The sequence below is a fragment of the Danio aesculapii genome, chromosome 10 (assembly GCF_903798145.1).
Source record: "Danio aesculapii chromosome 10, fDanAes4.1, whole genome shotgun sequence".
NCBI lineage: Eukaryota > Metazoa > Chordata > Actinopteri > Cypriniformes > Danionidae > Danio > Danio aesculapii.
Genome location: NC_079444.1, coordinates 14,970,558 through 14,993,792, shown reverse-complemented (window position 1 = coordinate 14,993,792; position 23,235 = coordinate 14,970,558). Strand labels below are relative to the sequence as shown.

General features: G+C 35.3%; 1 protein-coding gene across 4 annotated transcripts in view; it reads right to left on the bottom strand.

Moving 5' to 3' along the window:
- Window positions 1–23,235, bottom strand: part of psd3l (pleckstrin and Sec7 domain containing 3, like) — a 192,911-nt gene that overhangs the window by 111,583 nt on the left and 58,093 nt on the right. For all 4 annotated transcript variants that reach the window (XM_056466945.1, XM_056466946.1, XM_056466948.1 and 1 more), the window contains exons 3-5: window positions 11,945–12,025; window positions 9,093–9,205; window positions 4,731–4,789 (exon numbers count right to left, since the gene is read on the bottom strand). In XM_056466945.1, coding sequence (XP_056322920.1) covers window positions 4,731–4,789; window positions 9,093–9,205; window positions 11,945–12,025 — 253 coding nt within the window. The remainder of the gene's footprint in view (window positions 1–4,730; window positions 4,790–9,092; window positions 9,206–11,944; window positions 12,026–23,235) is intronic.

The following is a 23,235-nucleotide window of genomic DNA, read 5'->3' as shown; positions in this document are numbered from 1 at the left end:
CATGTATTTGTGTGTGGGTGTCTGGCATATATTTCTAAAAACATCCACGGCTGCGCAACTTTCAGCTGTATTCACCCACATGACATGAAACTAAACAATGTTTGAAATGAAAGCGTCTAGAGCAGAACTGCGGCGTGGGCATGAAATCTCGTCGTCTCCATGGCACATGCATTTTACTGAATGTGTCAAATTCAAAACACAGCGTCCTGTAAGTTCCAAGACACATGATCAAACTCCATGGAGACCAATGCGAGAAGCTATTCTTAGAGAACCCAGAATGCACCTCACATTTCACTCAGGAAACAGTGGGGGGTGCAAAACTTTCTCCTTTTCTTTCACTGTAGTTAATGGTGGAACATTCAGTATATCTGAATCTTTTCTTTTAGCTCTTCTCCTCGGCTCAAAATGAGGCAGCTTTATTTCAGATCAGTCATGAAGATTTAACTGGTTTAACCATGAACATTTGATCATTTTCTGAACAAAATAGATTGTTCAGAAAATGACATAGTAATCCTAAGACATGAGAAAATAATGGCTCTGTATGACAATGTGTTTTCAATGTTTTTAATTGTAGGGACTTTTCACTGTTGTATGTTATTTACTGATCTTTATTAAATGTAAAAGTGTTTGGGGTTTTTTTGCAGGTGGAGGTGATATAAATCCAAATATGGAAACAATATGGCAATTAATTATTAAAATGAGACATATCGCACTCATAGCAGTGCGATATGACTGTATATTGTCACTGGTGGGAGGCGTGCTTTAGTGCCCCCTACCAGTGATAATATACAGCTATATCGCACTGCTACAAGTGTGGTATTGCATTTATACAATAGTTCGACGAGATAATCATTTGAATAAAAAAAGAAAATCAAACACGGAGAGTCTCGAAAATCTACTTTCATCCACCATTCATTCACATCTGCAGCTGACGTCAGAACATCAGAAACAGTTGCTACTTCACAAACGTCACTTTAGAGCTTGTATTTAAATTATTCTCCAGCATAATTTTTAAATTGATGACAAAACAGATACCCAGTATTTCTCAGTTGCAATCAGGACAGCACAATAAGTAAGCCCAAAAAAGCCAAAGCAAAGCAAACACTACCAAATTACTATGGTATTAAAAAAAACATTTTAAGGTCAAAATTATTAGCTCCTTTAAGCTATATTTTTTCATATAGCCTACAGAACAAACCACTGATTTACAATGACTTGCCTAATTACCCTATCCTGTCTAGTTAACCTAGTTAAGCCTTTGTCACTTTAAGCTGTATAGAAGTGTCTTGAAAAATATCTAGTAAAATATTATTTAAAAAACTATTATATTTAGAAATGTGTTGCCAAAAATCTTCCCTCCGTTAAACAGAAATTGGGGAAAAAATAAACGGTGGTATAATAATCTGGGGGGTCTAATAATCCTGACTTCAACTGTGTATACACTGTCTGAATTGTTTATAGTGTGTTATGTGCCATTTACCATAGAGGTTACAATGCTTATGTGTGTTTGAGCTTTTGCCTAGATTTGGACTACATCGATTGCCTGACACTTTAGCTTTATTTATTTACTGGTTCTTTATTTACTTGGTTACTTTATTCTTAATAAACTCTTGCAAATAACAACTCAATATTTTCAAATAATCAAAACCCATTTAAATATTAAAGGGGTGGTCTGCTACGATATCATATTTTAAACTTTAGTTGATGTGTAATGTTGCTTTGTGAACATAAACAACATTTCTGAATGTAAGATGCTCAAACTTCAATGCAAAGGAAGACATTGGCTTTACAGAGTTAGCTTAGCAAAGCCTACAGCGAACGAATTTGGGGACGACAAAAAATTACATGCGGGCTAATGAGATCACAAACGTTCCAGGTTACGCACATTCACTGCGCACACACCTCACGCAGCAAAGGGGCATGACCAAAGACGCATTAGTAGAGAAAGGAAAATGCAGTACAAACACTGCTATTTCCATGGCTCTTGTTCTGTTTCACTATTTGGCCTTCCAAGGGACGTGACACAAAGATAGAAGTGGTTAAAATTCATTTTTAATTATGTTCCAGAATATTATAAAAACGATAGCTCTCTGTGCAAAGCATTTTACAAAGGACAGCTTCCACAATTGGTCACAGTTAGTCGCGTTTGCATGGGTTCAGCTGTGTCCTCCTCATATTCTGTGTCTGACTCAAGCTCAGACTGATACGACCCTTACTGACATTATTTACAGTTTATGGCAAGCTGTTTTAGCCTTTAAACTTTTGTTTTGACTATCCATATAGTACAGCAAGGGTTATTTAATGCTAAAATTGCTTGCCATACCAGTCGTACAGACAGCATGCAAGAGAGGCATGACATTTCCTGGTGACGTGAAGCCGGTCATTTCCATCTTAGCTCAGTAGCTATGTAAAATGAAGGTAAGATATGTGAACAAATAATGTGATTTTTTTACAAATGAATCACAAACACACATTGTTTTGCACCCCATAAACACAATCAAGCCTTAAAACAAACATTGTGAACCACCCCTTTAAGGCAGAGGTGGTATCCCGATCATGAAACGTTTGCTACTACAAACTACTTTTTCAATATTCTTCTATCTTATAAAGAAAAGATGGAACAAAATTTGATGCAGGTGGCCACCTCATAATTCTCTATGCAAGAAAAACCCTGAATAATTAGAATAATAAATGTTAGATTTACTAAACCTACAGAAAATAGTAACAGATCATAATCCCATTAAAGCCCCAATGGGAGTGGTTCTGTAAGTCTTTTAAAGAGGACCTATATTACCCCTTTTTCAAGATTTAGAATAGGTCTTTTGTGTCTCCAGAATGTGTCTGTAAAGTTTCAGCTCAAAACACCCATTAGATTATTTATTATAGCTTTGCGAATATTGGAATTTTCTGCTCTGAACAATATGTAGCTGTTTTTGTGGCCTGTGTCATTAATGCTACTCCTCCTAGCCCACCGCTACCACGTGCTTGTCAGAGTGTGCCTCAATAGGGTTTATGCGGAAGTACAGTTGAAGTCAGAATTATTAGCCCCCCTGATATATTAGCCCCCCTGTTTATTTTTTTTTAACACATTTCTAAACATAATAGTTTAAATAACTCATTTCTAATGACTGGTTTATTTTATCTTTGCCATGATGACAGTAAATATGTGTATCAGTTTGGGAAGAAACACTAGCTCCGCATATACCCTATCTCCGGCTGCATCAGATAAACAGCACAGTGACAGACATGAAGAAAGCAGATCTCACATAACGTACTTGTTGTGGCGTTAATTAGTCAAAGAGAACAGTGAATCACACAATATGTCGTTACAAAGTTCACGCACACAGTGCACGCGTTTAACTTTGAACTGTTTTCACATGCAAATGCGACAGGATACGTGTTAATATCTACTGCTTTATGGATATCCGTTATGTTAATGTACAAAATAAACCTGATTTATCATCCACAAACCGGGATTGAAGCGTCTTCATTTATAATTGTACTGACATGCGGCTGTGGTGATAAAGACGGTAAAATCGATGTTTTAAAATAGTTTTATACTTGTAATGTGATCACTTGATGATCATAGCAAACTCAACAGATCTTTTAATCCCAGTTGCTTTGCGCACGTCCTGTCTTGTTTATATGATAATATGCGATACTAACGAGACATGTTAATACGAGGTTATCAATCAATTCGGTGGGTGGGGAAACCACACTTCTACTTCACGTTGCAGTGGGCCTCAAAATGGGAGGGATTTGGATCCTATTTTAACATAAGGAAATTAAAAAAAGAGACTTATTGTGTTTACATCACCCCAAAAGGACTGTGGGCACACTATACATACACACACTTCTGTCCAAACAGCTTACAAAAGATGATCTTCAGCATAGGAGCCCTTTAACTCATTTACATAAAGACAAACACAATATTAGCACAAATAAAAAATAGCTTTTGTTGACTTTTGTTGTAATCATATACAGTTGAAGTCAGAATTATAAGCCCCCTTTTGAATTTATTTTTCTTTTCTAAATATTTCCCAAATGATGTTTAACGGAGCAAGGAAACCTTCACAGTATGTCTGATAATATTTTTTCTTCTGGAGAAAGTCTTATTTGTTTTATATCGGCTAGAATAAAAGCAGTTTTAAATTTTTTAAAAACCATTTTAAGGTCAAAATTATTAGCCCTATATTAGCTATATATTTTTTTCGATAGTCTACAGAACAAACCATTGTTATACAATAACTTGCCTAATTACCCTTACCAGCCTAGTTAACCTAATTAACCTAGTTAAGCCTTTAAATGTCACTTTAAGCTGTATAGACGTGTCTTGAAAATATCTAGTCAAATATTATTTACTGTTATCAAGGCAAAGATTTAAAAAAATCAGTTATTAGAAATGAGTAATTAAAAATATTATGATTAGAAATGTGTTGAAAAAAATCTCTCTGTTAAACAGAAATTGGGGGAAAAAATAAACAGGGGGGCTAATAATTCAGGGGGGCTAATAATTCTAACTTCAGCTGTATATTCAGATAAAAACTTCCTCAGCAATTCCTAATAAATGGGGAACAATACATCTCCTCCTCCCGTGGGATTTGTTAAGAACAGGATCTGATTAGGTCAAATGGTGTCTGAATTCATGTGCTTATGGCAAAGATAAAACAAACTGTCATATTTGATTCGGCTCTATGAGTAACTCTAGAAGAGGGTCAGAGGTTACTTACAGGGCCATGAAGGTCTGTGTTGAGCAGCATTAGTGCACAGGTAAGGCAATGAACTCCATCTGCAAGCATCAATGAAACATTTGGTCATATTACAAACACACTCGCATTCAGGTCAAACATGATTTTTTTTATCATAACTTCTGATATTACACACACATTCATCTTTGCATCAGGAGAGAAAGTCTAACATCACTTCCATGGCAACAGTCTTAGCAACAAGGAGATGCTTTAGCTTTTTACCCATATACTGGTCATAGCTGTTACTAAGATTGTTGCTATGGAAGAAACACGAAGGAGTGATAGTGAATGAGTGATTAGACATGATCGTGTTTTATGGAGAATTAGTGAAGTAACAATTTCAAATGATTGGATTCATCAAAGGGAGAACTAGCAAACAACAGTTTTACTTATATTGATAGAATTCATATACAGGGTTTCTGCAGGTTTCACCAAGTCAAATTTAAGACTTTTTATGATATTTTTAGGAGCGTTATGAATTAAATTTTAGACTTATAGAGGGCTAAATGCTAAGGATTTTCTCAAATATAGAAAAGATTTTCTTGCCTTATCAAAAATGATAAAAATGTATTAGATTTAATAATATAATAATAATAATAATAGTTCTGTTTGAATATTTTTTAAATTAATTTTCAAATATGTATTCATTCACAAACCGTATAACCCTTACTAAGAATAGAACAAAACATAGCTGTCAATTATTTCAGACTACAATAATAATAATAATAATAATAATAATAATAATAATAATAATAATAATAATAATAATAATTTAATGATAAAAAACTAGGTTAGGTCAGTATTCTCAGCAATAAATACAGTTGCATCAGGATTATTAGCCCCCTGAAAATTTGCCCCCTTGTTTATATTTTCCCCAATTTCTGTTTAAAGGAGAGAAGATTTTTTTTCAACACATTTCTAAACATAATAGTTTTAATAACTCATTCCTAATAACAACAGCAAATAATATTTAACTAGATATTTTCAAGACAGTGGTATTCAGCTTAAAGTGACATTTAAAGGCTTAACTAGGTTAATTAGGTTAACTAGGCAGGTTAGAGTAATTAGGCAAGTTATTGTATAATGATGGTTTGCTCTGTAGACTATCGAAAAAAATATAGCTAAAAGGGGCTAATAATTTTGACCTTAAAATGTTTTTAAAAAAATTTAAGTTAAAAAAACTGCTTTTATTTTATCCAAAATTAAACAAATAAAGACTTTCTCCAGAAGAAAAAATATTATCAGACATACTGTGAAAATTTGCTCTGTTAAACATCATTTAGGAAATATTTTAAAAAGAAAAAAAACATTTAAAGGGGGGCTAGTAATTCTGACTTCAACTGTAAATGGAGAACTTTTAAGCAAATGTTACTGTAAGGAAAGTAATTAAACGTAAAAGTTTTAAATAAAAAGTTAAAAGTTTTATTAAGATGGATTGTTTGTGATTGTGAGTGTTAATGGCCATATTGGGTAGCTAAACATGAACAAAGGAAAAATTAAGACAACATTTTACAACAACATTTCAGTAGATTTAAGACTTTTTAAGGCCTAAAGTTGAGCTTTTGAGCCCTCACGGAAACCCTGATATATGTAAATCCATCTTTTATATTACTTCATACTAGTAGAATTAACTTTTAGTCAATTTTGAGTTAACTACACTCATTTCATTTGATAAAGTTGACTGTTGGGTTTATATTACTTTATACTCTCTCTCTTCTAACAAACATACAAATCATAATATTCATTCAAATTTAATCAATAACAATACACACACATCCTAATATAAACATTTTAATTGAAATGTAATGGAAAGATACAGAAAAATAATCTAATAACAATAGATAACGTAGTAGGTCTTTTTTTATTAGAAAGTTATGATTTCTGATCATATTATTCATTCATTCATTAATTTTCCTTTGGCTTAGTCTCTATTTCAGAGGTCGCCATATCAGAATGAACCGCCAACTACTCCAGCATATGCGGATTTCCTTCCAGCTGCAACCCAGTACTGGGAAACACCCATACGGTCATTCACTAGAGCCGATTTAGTTTAGTATTCAATTCACCTATAGTGCATGTCTTTGGACAGTGGGGGAAACCGGAGCACCTGTAGGAAACCCACGCCAACACAGGGAGAACATGCAAACTCCACACAGAAACTGGCCCAGCCGGGACTTGAACCAGCGACCTTCTTGCTGTGAGGCGACAGTGCTAACCACTAAGCCACCATGCTGCGGACATTCATTATTCAACATGAAATTGGAAAAGATCTTTAACGTGCAGCTGAATTTTTAACCAATCTTATTGATTTTGGGTATACCTATTGGATGCATTGCTCCATCATCTAATAAAAAACTACATAATATACACTGTAAAACTCAAAAAGTTAAGGTAACTCAAACCATTTGAGGAAACCGATTGCAACGAACCATTTGAGTTCAAAAACTAATCCAAATGAGTACAGTGTACTTACTCCATTTGAGTAAACGAAGCAATTTGAGCAACAGTAAAACCCAATAAATGAAGAGAACTCAAAGCAACGGAGTACTGAAAAACTCAATAAGTTAAAGTAACTCAAACCGTTTGAGTAAACCGATTGCAACAAACCATTTGAGTTAAAAAAAACTAATCTATATGAGTACTGTGAACTTACTCCATTTAAGTTATGAGGTATTTAATTAACTCATTACCTTTAACACTGAGATTAAAACTTTTCAAATGAGTAGAATTAACTTTCAGTCAATTTTGAGTTAATTACACTCATTTCATTTGATAAAGTTGACTGTTGGGTTTAACAGCGTACTATTCTTTGCTGCCAGAAAAAAGCATGATGGGATTATTAATAAATCTTTATAACTTAAAGGTTAATCTTTTAGTTTATTTTAATAATAAAAATGCTCTTAACTCAGAGACTCTGTGTTTTCTTTGACTTTGAGTTTCCCCTGGGGCCTCTTACCTATGCACTAAAACAAAAAAACAGAGCAGTTTTACAAAGTCTGGAATCCAAATTGAGATTATTTGGAACCTTGTGTTTGTTCAAGTATTCTGAAAGGAAAATTGCAGTTGTTTCTCTGTCTGGACGATTAACATACTCCCCTTTTTCCCTGATCGGTTTTATTTGAGGCGGTTTAGTGTTTTATAAAATCTAAAATCTAGCAATTTATGTTCTTTTTTCCATCATTTTTTATTACATCCATCTTTGTTTGCTAGATGGTCATTAGGAAAATGTCTTGTGAAATCTGTATAACTATGTAAATGTAATAATCATAATTATTATTTTAAAACATTAAGAACTTAAAGCAATTTTTTTTAATAGTAGTCTCATTTCATACCTTAATGTTTTAAGCTAAAATCACCTTTAACTCCCCAAAATGTTTGAAAATTGTTTTGCATGTAACTATGTCTATATTAAATCTATAAAATCTGTTTTAAAAATGGGTCTCTCTTTAAAAATGACAAAATTGTATAAAATATACAAATAAAATATTTAATAAAAATCTCTAAAACAAAATAATTTGTTTTGAAGAATTTTCTGTTTCCTTCCCTTAATATAAATACAGTGTTCAGCATATATAGATACCCTATCTTAATCTAAATCTATCTTTTAAACTCATATTTTTAATAGGAAGCTATACAATATGATATGTGTGCATATACATTAGATTAGTCAGTACTGAAGCCACATCTGGAGCTTATCTAACAAAATAACTTACGATAACGGTCCAAAAACTAGTACACCCAAATGTATATGTTATAGAAAAAAATTAAATACAAATTTAAAAAGAGGAAAAATCAAGAGAAGCAAAAAAAAAAAGTGAAAAAATTATTTGAAAATTTGGTAGATTGCATTTTGTTTTTTGCAATATTTTGCTTAAATTTAATTGTATTATCTTTCATTTTCTAAATATGTTTGGTGACTAAAATATTATTTAATAAATATATCTGTTTAATAAATCTGTTTTGTTTAAATGCACCAAAATACATAGCCTATATTCTGAGAAATTTTCAAAATGGGGTGTGCTCCATTATGCTGTGCACTGTATATATATATATTTTTTTAAATCACGTCAAAACATACCCAAATGAGTTATAAAATCAATATGTTAGCAATAAGCCAGTGATACTTAAAAGTTTTTGTATATATGATTACCAGCATTGAAACTGAAGAATAACATACCATCTGTGAGTCGATATAGTCATTTAATCAGATGATTAAATCCCGAACACCAAGTGAAAGGCTTACCATAATTAATCCCATACATATTTGATTGATCAGAAATAGAAATGCTAATCTTGTAATGAATGAGACCGTGAGAAAGGTTGCGTAAGGTTGACGTGCTGTACCTTGTGCGGTGATGATGGTGGGATTACACTGATAGTACCGATTAGAGAAATGAATTAACACCCGCTCCCTCTCCTGAGTCTCGCCCATTAGCGAGAATGCTTTCAGAAAACATCTGCAACAGAAAAAGCAACAGAACATGGTGATGATGGGTGTTGTTTGCAGCTCATATGTGAAGACTTTGGCCCATGAGGCTTACAGAAACAGTTTCAAACACAAGATGAAAGACAACAAGAGCTACAAACTGCTCTGGCTGCAGAAGAAAACATTAATGTTGTGTGTGTGGGAAGACCATTGAAAAAAATAACAGTTCAAAACCATAAAAATGGAAAAGTTAGTAAATTCTGTGGAATTATTGAACTTTGGTAAAAAAGAAGACTGCTAAATGGTTATCTAACACTGACCTAAAAAAAAAACAATCATCGCAATATACTTGTTAAAAAAAAACATGTTCATCATACTTCAACATGCACTGTAAGCAGTGGTGCCTGCAGCCGTACACACTGTGCGTACCTTCCATGAGAGGGCGCGAATTAATGCAGCTTTTTATTTATTTATTATATATTTTAAATTGATAGGCGACGCGGTGGTGCAATGGGTAGCGCTTTTGCCTCACAGCAAGAAGGTCGCTGGTTCGAGCCTCGGCTGGGTCAGTTGGCATTTCTGAGTGGAGTTTGCATGTTCTCCCCGCGTTTGTGTGGGTTTCCTCCGGGTGCTCCGGTTTACCCCACAAGTCCAAAGACATGCTGTACAGGTGAATTGGGTAAGTTAAAATTGGCCATAGTGTATGTGTGTGAATGAGTGTGTATGGGTGTTTCCCAGCGATGGGTTGCAGCTAGAAGGACATACGCTGCATAAAACATATGCTGCATTAGTTGGCGGTTCATTCCGCTGTGGCGACCCTAGATTAATAAAGGGACTGAGTTTTTTTGGGGTAACACTTTAAAATATTGGTCCATTAGTTAATATATTTACTAACATTAGCTAAGTATGAATCATTTTCTATAGCATTTAATAATCATATTCAATATTTAATAATATTTACTTTACATTATTAAAATCCAAAGTTGAGTTAACTAAGTGAAGTTTATTTATAAACTAATTTCAAGAGGATCACACGCTTATGATTGTCCACGGCTGGTCCTGCATTAGCTAAACACATGATTCATAACCAGAGTTTCTAATCTGTTTCTTCCTTTTGAAGAATCCCCCTTCCCACCCCTACTCCCCCTCCTTTCTAGATTGGGCAACATGGTGGCCCAGTGACTAGCTCTGTTGCCTCACAGTAAGAATATCACTGGTTAAAGTCACTTTTTCTGAACCAATTGACATTTCTGTGTGGAGTTTGCTTATTCTTCCTGTGCTTATGTGGGTCCCCCTGGGTTCTCACAGTCCAAAAATCTCACAACCTAAGTAAATTGAACACACCAAATTGGCATCATAGTCAAGCTCATAGTAAGCTGTTATCTCTCATTAGCCATCCCTACATCGGTCATTAGCCAAAAATAAGTCGGGAGGAGTTCATCGAGATCTACCTGAGCTCAAACTCCCCTCTCACCCTGCTAATAGAAGGGAGCCCAGGGCTCGAGAATCTTATAAGCTCAGGGCTCACTCCCGGAACAGCATGCCAAACAAGCTTATAACCAATCATCAGCTAAGTGTAAACTCTCGAAAGTCATTTATCTTTAATAACATTAATTAACGTTAACTTGGATACATACAGTACCATGATAAATGCCTCATTAATTGTTTGCTCATATTAGTAAACACATTAACTAATGGATCATTATTTTAAAATGTTATGTTTTTATATATAAATTTTTCCCCAGATGTTTTGCCAGTGCCTCTGTAGGTATGACCTTTACATAAACTTGTCTTGATCCACATGAGATGACAATTATTTGGATAAATGTTCAGCATAAGACTCTATATTTAGGGTATATTTTTATTTATATATATTTTATATTTATAGCCATTTGAAAATTAACAGTGAACAGGGGTTTTCACACCAACAACATTCTCTCGGTCCGCAAACTACGTCTCACAAACAAACACACGTGAGAAGTGACATGGAAACAATGCGAGGTCACATAGTAGTGTATATATTTTGTCATTAAGTACATAATGAGAAAGAAGCCTTTAGTGGAGTATAAAATGTACTTATTTTCCTCAAGGAATTAGCAATTTCTCTTAAATTTTTCTTTTTCGACCCGGTTGTAGTATCGCTCAATCAGACACGGGTGCTCATGCCAAATTTACACTAGTTGTTCCTCCATTTCTTGGGTCCAAATAGTCCTAAGAAACAAACAAACTTCTCCCCCAACCTCCCGCTTGCCTGCAGGTACCCATACTAGTGAATGCTGCTCTCTCATTGGCTGTAGTTAATGTTATTGTAGTTGATGTTATTTTTAATCAAAACACATTTCACACAACATGATTTTGAATCGCCGACAGCTCCAGATATTTAGCATGCCAAATATCTTACAGGTGTTGGCAATTCATCTGCGATTCTCTCAGATCCGCGTCTTTGATAGTTCACACTGTGTGATTGTCACTCACGTGAACAAGCACAGATTTGCCTGTGATTTCAGGCATTTGTCGTCAATTTCACAAAACTGTCAGCGAGTTAAAATGGGGCTAAAATCATCCAGTCTGAACTCGGTTTTAGTCATCAGGATATCTGGAAACATTGTTTTCAATACACCCAGCCCAGAATGTTTAATTGAGATACAAATAACAGCCAGATTGAAAATATATCATTAAAAAACACTAAATAGATGGCTTCGAAGATCATTACCAACATTATTCATTCAATACATCAGAAATCAGACTATAAATACTTGAAGTGACGTACCTGAGTGATTGGTCCAATGTCTGGTCTGTAAACTCAAAGAATGTGAGGTACTCTTCTGCAACCATCTTACTGAAGTCATTACTGTGAAAGCAAACAGACAATGTCACATTTTACAATGCATCACTTTATAACAAAGATTTTTAATAAATGATTAGGGATGTAACAATTCACCTGACTCACGTTTCGATACGATTCACGATACTAATCTCATGATTCACGTTTTAGTCACTATTTTTTATAGAGGTGTGAACCTACACTGGGTCTTACAGTTCGTTTCGGTTACAATTTTTTTGCCATCAATTCGGTTCAATGCAATATTCTGGTGCATTGACGATGCTTTCCTTACACAACTATATTTTACTTCACAGCAAAAAAAAATGTATAAATATTAGTTGGCGTTAACGTGCTGCGTTGATGCGAGACTCTTATCCAGCGCAAAAAAAATATATCGCCGCTAATCTATTTGCAAAGTTGGGTTGAGAGCTGGGACTATTCTACGCAAGCTATAATGACTTTCACCTTGATATTTTAGCGCTGATGTATACTGGCTGAATTGCACTGTAGGTGGCGAAAACGAGTCTTCAATCCTGTGTTTATTCCTACTTTGAAATAATCAAACGTGACGTGCTAACATGGATGCAGTTCACTAGAGTGAATCTTATTAACGATAACTCCATATCTATCAGTTTACCTGTAGAGTTTATGAGTTCCAGTAAAATATTTACAAATAAAATGGAGCAGGTGCTTTTTAAAATGAATGACGGTGAATGAAAGTCAAACCAGTGAGCCGTCTGACAAAAAAGTGCCCTTCTAAATCATATCAGCAGGATGCCCTTCTGGATCTTTCATTTACTTTGAAAACACTACTGACTACGCTTACATGGACATCTGTAATCTAGTTATTTGCCTTAATAGAAAATAATATAATTAAGGTATTTACGTGAAGTGCTTTCATGTAAGAGTTTTCTGTAATTTTGGGTGACTTTAACTGTAGTTCGGCAGTTTCACTTTCACTCATAAATATTTCCTTTATGCATCCATGACAAACTGGGGTGTTAGACGCAAATAAGGTATAAGGACTGGTAAGAGTGTTGTAGAATTTAATAACGCACGCCGAATGGAAAGGAAAAAAAACTTCTACATTTTGCGATGACGTGTGTGTGTGTGTGTGTGTGTGTGTGTGTGTAGTTCTTTACTGACAGCTGCGTGTGTGGATCTTGTCAGAAAACCAGTCGAAAAGTCCTACATGATGGTAATAGTTTGATTCCTGGGTTTACTTCAATAATGCCACTAATATATGCATACTCCACATGTCTTAATTCCATTTCTGTGTAGTTCAGTTAAGACTTTAGTCAGATTAAGGTAATCAAAAATGGCTGTTTCGAGCTTATGTTTAAAATGTTCGGGCCTACAGTTTAAATTTCATGTTTAACTGAATAAACAGTTAGTAAACACAAGTACATCTTATTGAACATTATTTATTTTCATCACCAATTATCATAGTAGAACAGTTTCTTAAGCAGTTTATGATGCATTTTGGAAACAGAAGATGAGCCCCTGGTCTAATCCACCACCTGGCTTGAGAAACCCGTTCTCAAAGACTTACTTTTAGTCATTATTTGGGTAGCACACATATTCTGAATGCCTTCGGCAAAATTCAAATGAGCCATTTTAATCTAGATTAATTACAGTGAGATTAATCTAGATTTAAAAAATTAATCTATGTCCACCTATAATAAATATATTTATATATTATTTGTAGGCCCACACGGAATCTGCGTGCTCAGAATTCTGGAGATTTTCTGCAGATTTTTAGCCCATCATTGATTCTGTTTATTTACTTGAGTAAATGTGTGTAAATCTATATTTATTCAGTTTTTAAATTAATTTCAGTAATATTGACTAATATGAAAATGTTCATCTGATTTATGTACAATGCAGTTTGTACAGTAATATTTTCTGTCTTTTAGTAGAGATATTATATGAGAGACTTGCTTTGTTTACCAAATAAAGTGAATCTAATAGGATTTGCATTTTAAACATTAAATAAAAGTTAAAAAGATATTATTTTTTATTTCACATATTAAGGTTTTGGTTATGATACTCCCAAAATAATTCAGCAGAAATCTGCAGATTTTTAACACAATTCTTCGCAGAAATAGCAAAAAAAAACTGTCTGGCCCTAATTATTTGTAATACAATTTTGTCCTTTAATACAAGCGGTCAGAAATGGACGTTTAAATACTCAAGTACATGCACAGAACAACATGAGAATTTACAGCAAGCAAACAAATGTAAATATCCTGCTTCCTTTATGAACCCTGTCGGGCGAGTTCTTGCACTCCTATGATTGGTCACGCGCTCAACAGAAAGGTCTGCGATTGGCTCTAACACTCTGGCATTGTTCACCAATGAGTGACACTGATCAACAGATGCGGCAATCACAGCTGATCCATGGTAGACGTGGTGAAGAAAACTATCTGTTATAGTATCGTTATAACAGCCGAGAGGAGAGGAATAATCACACTATCAAATAGGCCACAGTGAGAGAGAGAGAAATTGAGTGTACTTTCATTTTCCCAATCGCATACAGCATACAATCGCATACAGCTTCTGCTGTATGTTACTGAAAAACTGTCCAGCAAACACACACACTGAACTGTGCAGAGTTTCTGTGTTTTTAAGTAGTTATAGTGTTTTAATTACTCGCGCTCACCTCCCTCGCCATAGTATTCTACTGCGACACAGTGCATATGAGATAAATGATGTCAGTACGTAATAACCAGTTATGATCTATAACTGAACTGGTACCGAATTGTCCGCGTCTGCAGTACACAGAAGAAACAATTAATTTTGAAACCCCTCTATTTTTAACAAAATTATTTGAAACAAATTTAAGGTAAAGAGCCCTTTAATTTTTTTTTTCTTAAATTCTGCACATTTTTGCAAAATAATACATTTTAACTATGTAATAGTTAACTAAATTGCATAACTAATTTGCAATGTAAAAAATAAATTACCAAAAAAAAAAAAAAAAAAGAATAATAGAAACTATACAAGACTCATTAATATAAACAACCTAAAACTGTGACTGTGCTGGGATGTACATTTTTAAACTGAGATGGCTGGTGTGGAGAGGAAAGCCTCTCCTAAACCAGAGAGCAGTGTGTACAGATGTGGTCAATAGGCCCTCTGATCCAGAGGTCTGGCCACTGGCATAAAACAACTGATTATAAAATGACTAATTATATAGCAGGATAGAGACAGGAGTTGAACATGATTATAAAGGTAAATAATTAATATTACTTGTACAAAAAATTAGTATTAGTAGCTACGTTTTCATCCACCTATTTTTTTGCGCATTTTGCATATGCGCATTAAAAAAACGGTTGATGGAAATGCCAAGATGCGCATAAACTTTTAAAAAATGCGCATAAAAAAAGTATGCGCATAACTGAGTAGGATAAACCTTTTATTCGATAAGAAAAGATGCGTAAAAAACAATGATGAAAACACTTTGTTCGAAAAAATTCCAGTGTGCGCATTAATAAAAGTCATGTGATTTTGTTAAAAGAGATCACAAGATGATAAAAATGTGTGTGAATGAACAAACCAGCAGGCTTAGCACATTGTAAAAAATCTGAAATGTTGTTTTGTTCATTCTAAAACACCTTAACTGTTTTAGTATTAAGGCCCGTTCACACTGGGATGCTGTTTGCTCACATTTTGACGTTTAACACTTTTTGACCAAAAAAAAAGGACGCCGATGTGATTGTGCACACCAACATGTAAAACACCAGCCGTAAAAGTGTCATTTTTTAAGAAACGCCTCATGCTCATTTTGACGCGGCTCCACCAATCAGATTGGCACTATTGTTCATGTTCATAGACCTGCTGAAGTTACAGTAAACAGCACTTGAAGGCGCTCAAGCGCAAAACTGTCAATGCGAGCGCACATTGATGAAGATGCCCAGAGGCGATAAGAACGTGGAGATGCTTATTGCACTGGTGAACAATAATCATTTCTTCATCGCTAGAGCTGGAGCTGCTACACTGAAAAAATTATTCAAAGATGATTCTTTGGATGTACTAAATTTTTTTATGTTAAGTGGTTGTAAACAATTTATTTGGGCTGAATTTAAACAAACAAATTAAGTTGAACATTGCTCAATTTAATTTGTTTGTTTAAATTCAACACAAATAAATTGTTTGCAACAGTTTTGCATGCAACACTTTTTTCTTGAACCATCCATGCTTGTTTGAATCGCCAGTAACTTTAACAAGCATGTCAACTTTCTCTCTTCTTCTTCTGTATTACAAGCGGGTATCAGAAGCTTAAAGTTGTGTAGCGCCATCTAACGTCAAGGAGTGATTTTGCATACTCTTCTGCTTGACGACAGTGAAAATCGCTTGGGTTTGAATGCGGAAAAACATCTCGAAAAACGCTGACGATAAATGCAAATGAAAATTCTCCCGGTGTGTACGAGCCTTAAGTGTTATTATATTATTAATTACCTCCAGAATCAAGAGCGTCTTTGCTCCGCGTCTCACGCCTTCAAATGCCACCGCGCGTTCACTGCGTGTCAGGATTGCCTTCTGAGGTGCCACTCATTAATTAAATGAAAAAAAGATTGACGCAGCTTCTCCTACAACAGAAAATTCCATTTTTACAGTTGATATTTGCTGCCAAATAATCAGGAAGTGACGATTTTGTTCATTTTGACCGTTGGACGGAAACGCTGCTTTATTCGCATGTCTTTCATGCAATAGTCCAGTTCTGCGCATAAAGTTAAACCTGCTTCTGTAACAGAACAACCTTCTCTTTCAGTCTGAAAAACATCTTCACACTTTCGCTTTGAAGCTGTAAATCATCCAGTCTACGTGGTTCGGCTTATTAATGGTTTTTTATAGGTGTATAGAAGTCTGTGACAGTACTTTTTCACTGTGTTGACTGTTTATGTGCATCATATTCGTTGTTGTTAGTGTAAGTAAACGTCTTTTTGCAGTATTTGCACACAGTTTTATCTGGTGCACTTCACCGCTGTCATTTTACTCTGCCGTCCCACCTCTTTCTCAAAACTGATGTGCAGGTAAAGCGAGTTGGCGCCTATAAACACAGTGCCCCCTCTGTTCAAAAAATGTATCACGATTTGTTTAACATTTCTACCAATTTGAATCGATTGAATAACAGCGAATCATTATATCCCTAGAAATTATATTAGCAACAGCTCAACGTGGCTTGATCTCACACCGTCTCTGGTATCTGCTAATAATATCTCATGCGCACTATAATCAGACATCAGATCAATTTATACTCACTGCATGTGTGAAATATCAGCTTGACACAGAAATCAGACATACTGAGGATCAGAGCGTTTCAGTAGTGTATTATGAGCAACCCCGAAAAGAATTTAATCTATCCAGACACAACTCTATAATGGACAGGGTTGCACAAGGAAACCAGAGCAGTATAAAGCACATTATACAAGAAACATGCATTCCCAGACAGACATGTGAATGAGTTTACTGCAGTGCTAGAAGACGGAGACATTCAAGGTTCTTTTACGTCTTCCTACACCAAGGAATTGAAATATGGAATTTATAGATTCCCTCACACGGTTTAGTGTACAGATGAAAGTGTTATAAGAGGAGGAGAACAAAGTTTAAAACACAGATTTATGAATATTAATAATATTCATTCATTCATTTTCCTTCGGCTTAGTCCCTTTATTCATCAGGGGTCACCTTCAGGGGAATGAACCGCCAACTTATCCAACATATGTTTTACGCAGTGTAATACCTTAAAGCTGCAACCTAGTAATGGGAAATGTCCATACACACTCAGACACACTCATACATTATGACCAATTTAGTTTATTCAATTCACCTGTAGCACGTCTTTGTGGGAAACTGGAGCACCCGGAGGAAATCCCAATGCAAATTCTACACAAAAAGTCAACTGGTCCATCTAAGACTCGAACCAGCAACCTTCTTCCTGTGAGGCGACAGCGCTAACCTGAGCCACGGTGTCGCCCCAATGTTTTTCATGAATCTTTATTTTATATTTAATGTACTGAAACATAAATATTATATTTATATTAAACGGTAACACTTTATTTTGATGGTCCATTTGAGTATTAGTAGACTGTCTGCTTAATATCTGTTGACAGAAATTCAACAGATATTTAACTGACTATAAGGAGCTTTGCAAGTACATATCAACTTACACTAACCCTAACCCAAAGCCCACCCTAACAGTCTACTTATAATCTAATGAAAATTAGTGGGCATGTAGATGCAATGTAAATTCAACAAACGGACCATCAAAATAAAGTGTGACCTAAGAAACCTTACATTTTTCAAGGTATCATATGCCATGGATTCATCTTTACCAGTTTATATTTTTCTCTTATCCTCTGCATCTCCATATTAGATATTAGTCCTGTCTTAGACAGCATACATGATGACATTCTCCTGTATAGGTTTGAGAATTGCACTGGCATCTCTGAGTAGGCATTAGCATGACCTACACCCTACCTATACTATTTCTACCGGTTTGTTTGTGTTAATGATGTGGTGTCAAACCCAATACAAGTTAAGTATGGAGTGCCACATGGCTCAGTATTAGTATTCTAACTTTTCTCCATATATGCCAAGAGGAAATCAGCAACCATGGTATTAGATTGGTATGAGATTCTACTGTTATAGAAATAGACCTCAACTTCACAAGGCTTGATGATCTCTCAAATTACAAAGCGTTTGTTTGTTTGTTATAATAAATGATCGTATAGCAACTTATTCTGAGAAAACACAGGCATTCATTTTGGGACAAAAAAACTCTGAACATAAAATCTGTCTCTAAAAAAAAATTAATAAATAAATGTTTTGCCATTTTCGATATTTTAGAACCTGACAAAAATGTAATGATGAAACGTCTTCCTTCAGGAAAGCTCCTGTGGCTCCAATTGCATGAGACTATCAGTGCCAAGATAATGGGTTAATTCTCAAGGAATGCATGATTTGCTTTAAATGTGTAACTTATAACCAAACGTAAATCACTATGCTCCTCCAGATAAGTTTGGTGCTGTGACCACATTTCTTAAAATGACAAGTACCAAAGAAGGTCTGTACTCAATAATTTATTAAATGAAAAACAGGAGAAAAGAAAAACAAATGACCTTGTTTAGTGTAATGATTTTTTAATCTCTTGCTGCTTGTATATGCAGTCATTTCAGGTGTTCACAAACAGTTGAGTCACAGATCTTGTTGATCTCATTGGGTTCAAGTCTTGATTAAAATCAAAGTGTTTTGCGTCAAGATGAGAGAAGAGGGGGAATTGTATTGTATTGTATTGTATTCTAATTTATTGTCAATTTTATTGTAATTTATTATAATTGTGTTATTATTTCTATTTATTTTTCCCCTCTTCTCTCTTCCTAATGCATAACACTTTTGATTTTAGTCAAGACTTGAAGCTTTTGAGATTAACGAGAATTGTGACTCCACTGAAATGTGTGTCTTTAAAAAAATTGTTTGTAGATCCATTTAATATGACTTTTACAATAACTGAATTTTTAAAAGACGGACAAATACTGGATTACTGGATTTGTTTTATTGTGAATCATCTTATTTTAGGTCATGAGCTTTTAAAAATGGAAAGGCATTTTTAGTGCATAAAAGGGAATTTGTTATGCCAAGAATTGTTAGAAGCTGCTTGAAAAACTTGTGTGAGGTTCTAAAGGACAAACTCTAGGCAGTGTGAGCTTCCAAGCAGCAGAAGAATGAGGCAGAGTGTAGGGCTGCACAATTAATCGAAGGCGATTTTGTCAGTAAAGCTGGTTCTGTAGCTGTACCTGTACATTTAAGACACAGATGTTTTAATCGGTATGACTGTGAAATAGAATTTTTTTCTCAGTGATCTAAGGCTGCAATTACACCACATAGTTCAAGTGACCCAATTCCCAATTCCGGATGTGTTACATATTAAGTAACTTATTTTGACAACGCTGGTGTATTGTATCCTCCCTTATCTGTCTATATCTCTCTCCACATTAGCTCAGATCAGGTGCCGCTGTGAGAGGGGCGGCACCTATTATAATAGCACGTTGTTGGCGCTGTTTATCGAGTTCTCTTCCTGTTTCCCCTGGCTGTTGTGTGTGTGAGCAGATCACTCTAAGTTCTCTGTGTGGCAGTGATATCTTTCTGTCCTAAACCCTTTTTTAAAGTCATCTGGTGAGATACTCCGTTAAATACTGTAATAGGACAGTAACCTCCATTAGCGGTGGTTCATCGTTTATTTCCTGTCCGCAACCCTTTTCTAAAGTCATCTGGTGAGATTAAAACTGTTAAAAAAACGGTAATAGGACGGTGTACTGTATTAGCTGTGGCTAAATGTTTATTTACTCCTGAATAATATAAGGGAAGGCCCTTTTTTTCTTTTGTCACGTTTTCTACTGTTTAAAGGATAGTCAAGGAGGGTAGAATTGTTGTTTTATTTACAGAACTTTATTTTCGGTTTAGAGATCCTTAATATTAGGTAGCGTACTATGTTGTGTTTGTTGTTTGGCCTATTGCTCTCTTGTTTTGATATTGGAATCATTTCTGTTTAATAAATCTGTTACCCCTTTTCGACAACTTGGCCTGTGTGTGTGTGCGCTTGGGGAGCCGGAAAGGAGACTCCGTGTGACCTCTTTTAATAGACAGTCATCCTTATCTTTATTACATGCTCCCGCTACGTAACATAATTGGGCTTGTCCGGGATGTTATTGTGAATGCTCATCTGCCTTTTGTTTGTCTGCACATCAAATTGGGTGAGTAAAACTTCTTTTTTCTCTCTTTCTCTCATGTTGTGGTAAAAATTTGGGTGAGGAGGAGGAAATATGGAAGCTGAAGTGAAAGCTTTTATTGATTCTACGTCGTTAGAGCGATTAGATCACTTTCGAACAAAAAGATTTGCTGCAAGTGGCAGAAATATACAAAATTTTCACCTGTCAATGCGAGTCGCAAATCATTAGAAACTGTAGTGAATGACGTCAAGTCTGATGCTCGGAACACACTTCACAGCAGAGTTCCAAATCTTATATCTCATATTATTGTCCTGTAGCACAAGTGTTTAATCATGTTAACGAGAGACAGCGAGAGAGAGAGAGAGAAAGAGAGAGAGAGAGAGAGACAGAGAGAGAGAGAAAGAGAGTGTGCAACATCCGCCACGTAAAACAATATAAATTTATATAAAACTACTGTATACATCACATGCATAATTCATGCCATAAACATTACATTAAGATGCCTACTGATTGCCAAATGGCCAAATGTGAACTTTTCTGTCATAGATTATAGTTAAACAACTTGTCAAAAAGAATAAAACAATTTAAACCCTGGACACAGATTACAGGAATGAAGAAAAGAGCGCTTTATTATCAGCTGTCAGTCAGCGCCTGCTCTTTTTTTCCTGGTCATTGCATTTTTGCCACAAGCAGTGTATATACAGACAATCGGATACGAGTCACTTTTAAAAGATGATATGAGCAGGTCAGCAAAAAAAGTAGATACAGTCACAAAATCTGAATTGACCATCAAGACCTGCAGTGTAAAATTCTCTGTGTCACTGCTACATCTGGAAACATGTGAAAATAGCACATTTAATAGCATGGGTTTACACTAAATCTCATAACTTTAGTCAAGTGTTTGAAATAAAACCTTCTGTGAGATTATTCCATAGTTGTGTGATTATTAGTCACACTGAATCTATAAAAGCTGTTAAGTCCTCTGCTTGATTTGTAGGTCTTAGATTTACGACTGATCACAGAGCCGCGTTTTCCTGACAAGATGTGCATGACAATCACAGCTTTTAGCTAAATCACAATTTTCAATTTAATTTCAATTCAACGTGCAGCCCTAACAGGATAACTGTGTGGCCACGGGCAAAGAATATTGAGAAACAGTAGGAAAGGGGAACAGGACAAGCATGAGACTATGGACAGCACTTGTCTGGAGACAACAGGAAAGTAAGACAGGATGAGCATGCAGCTGTGGAGAGATGATTTTAAGTCAGAAAGAAAGTGAGACAGGATAAGTGTAAATCTGTGGACAGTGTTGGTTTCAGACAGCAGGAGAGTGAGACAGGATGAGTGCAGGGCTGTGGAGGTGGTGCTACAAAGCACACTGGAGTAATGATGCTCTCCTCTGGAGTACTGCGTCTAGCACTGAGAGTGCTTATGAATATGGATGTTCAAATCTTTATTTCCAGTGTGTATGAAAATGTGAGGGATCTTTAAGGGGAACGAGGGTGCTTAACTGCTCCAGTACAGCCGCTGACCTAAGGTCACACACAGATCTGATTGCTTCCGACAGAGACAAAGAAACATATCAGGGAAAGCACTGAGAGTACAGTTCACCACGAACTAGAAGACTTCAATTGAGCCGCTGTTTTAAATGCTTATATACAGGCTATATGTAATGCATAAACGGAATTAGTAACAGGTTATAGGAACAAGATCTTTGAGATGTACAATAAGATAATACTAATAGTTAAAGTTGTGAAAGAGAGTGTGTGAAAGTCAAGAATGTGTAAGATTAATTTCAAAGACAACTGTAATTAGGTTTCCAAATGACAACTTAAAATCAATGTCAATTAGTCAAGTCAAATTTAATTATATAGCATTTTCAACATAGCTTTAAAGAATAATCCAAGTGTTGTTGTCAAAAGCCTTGTTGCCTATTCAAGTTTTAGGAACAACAAATAATAACTTGACTTTAGTTGATCAGTTGGTATCAGAAGTGGCTTATATGAAAGGCAAAGGCCTCTAGATTATGCTTATTTTACCAAAATAAAATATGATCATGCCTTAATTTGGAATTATTTAAATAGGACAGTAAGGTCTGACTTTGCTTAGACAAAAGTCTTGTCAACTAACAGAAATAATGTACAGTATTGAATATAAAGTAATGGTGCAGTGGAAGAATGAATATTCTGTATGACTCCCATGAGCTTGGAGAACTGCATCCATACATCTCTACAATGACTCAAATAAGTCATCTGGAATGGCAAAGAAAGCGTTCTTGCAGGACTCCCAGAGTTCATCAAGATTATTTGTATTAATCTTCAATGCTTCCTCCATCTTACCTCAGACATGCTCAATAATGTTCATGTCTGGTGACTGTGTTGGCCAATCCTGAAGCACCTTGACCTTTGCTTTCAGGAACTTTGATGTGGAGGCTGAAGTATGAGAAGGAGTGCTATCCTGCTGAAGAATATTCCCTCTCCTGTGCTGTGTAATGTAATGGGTAGC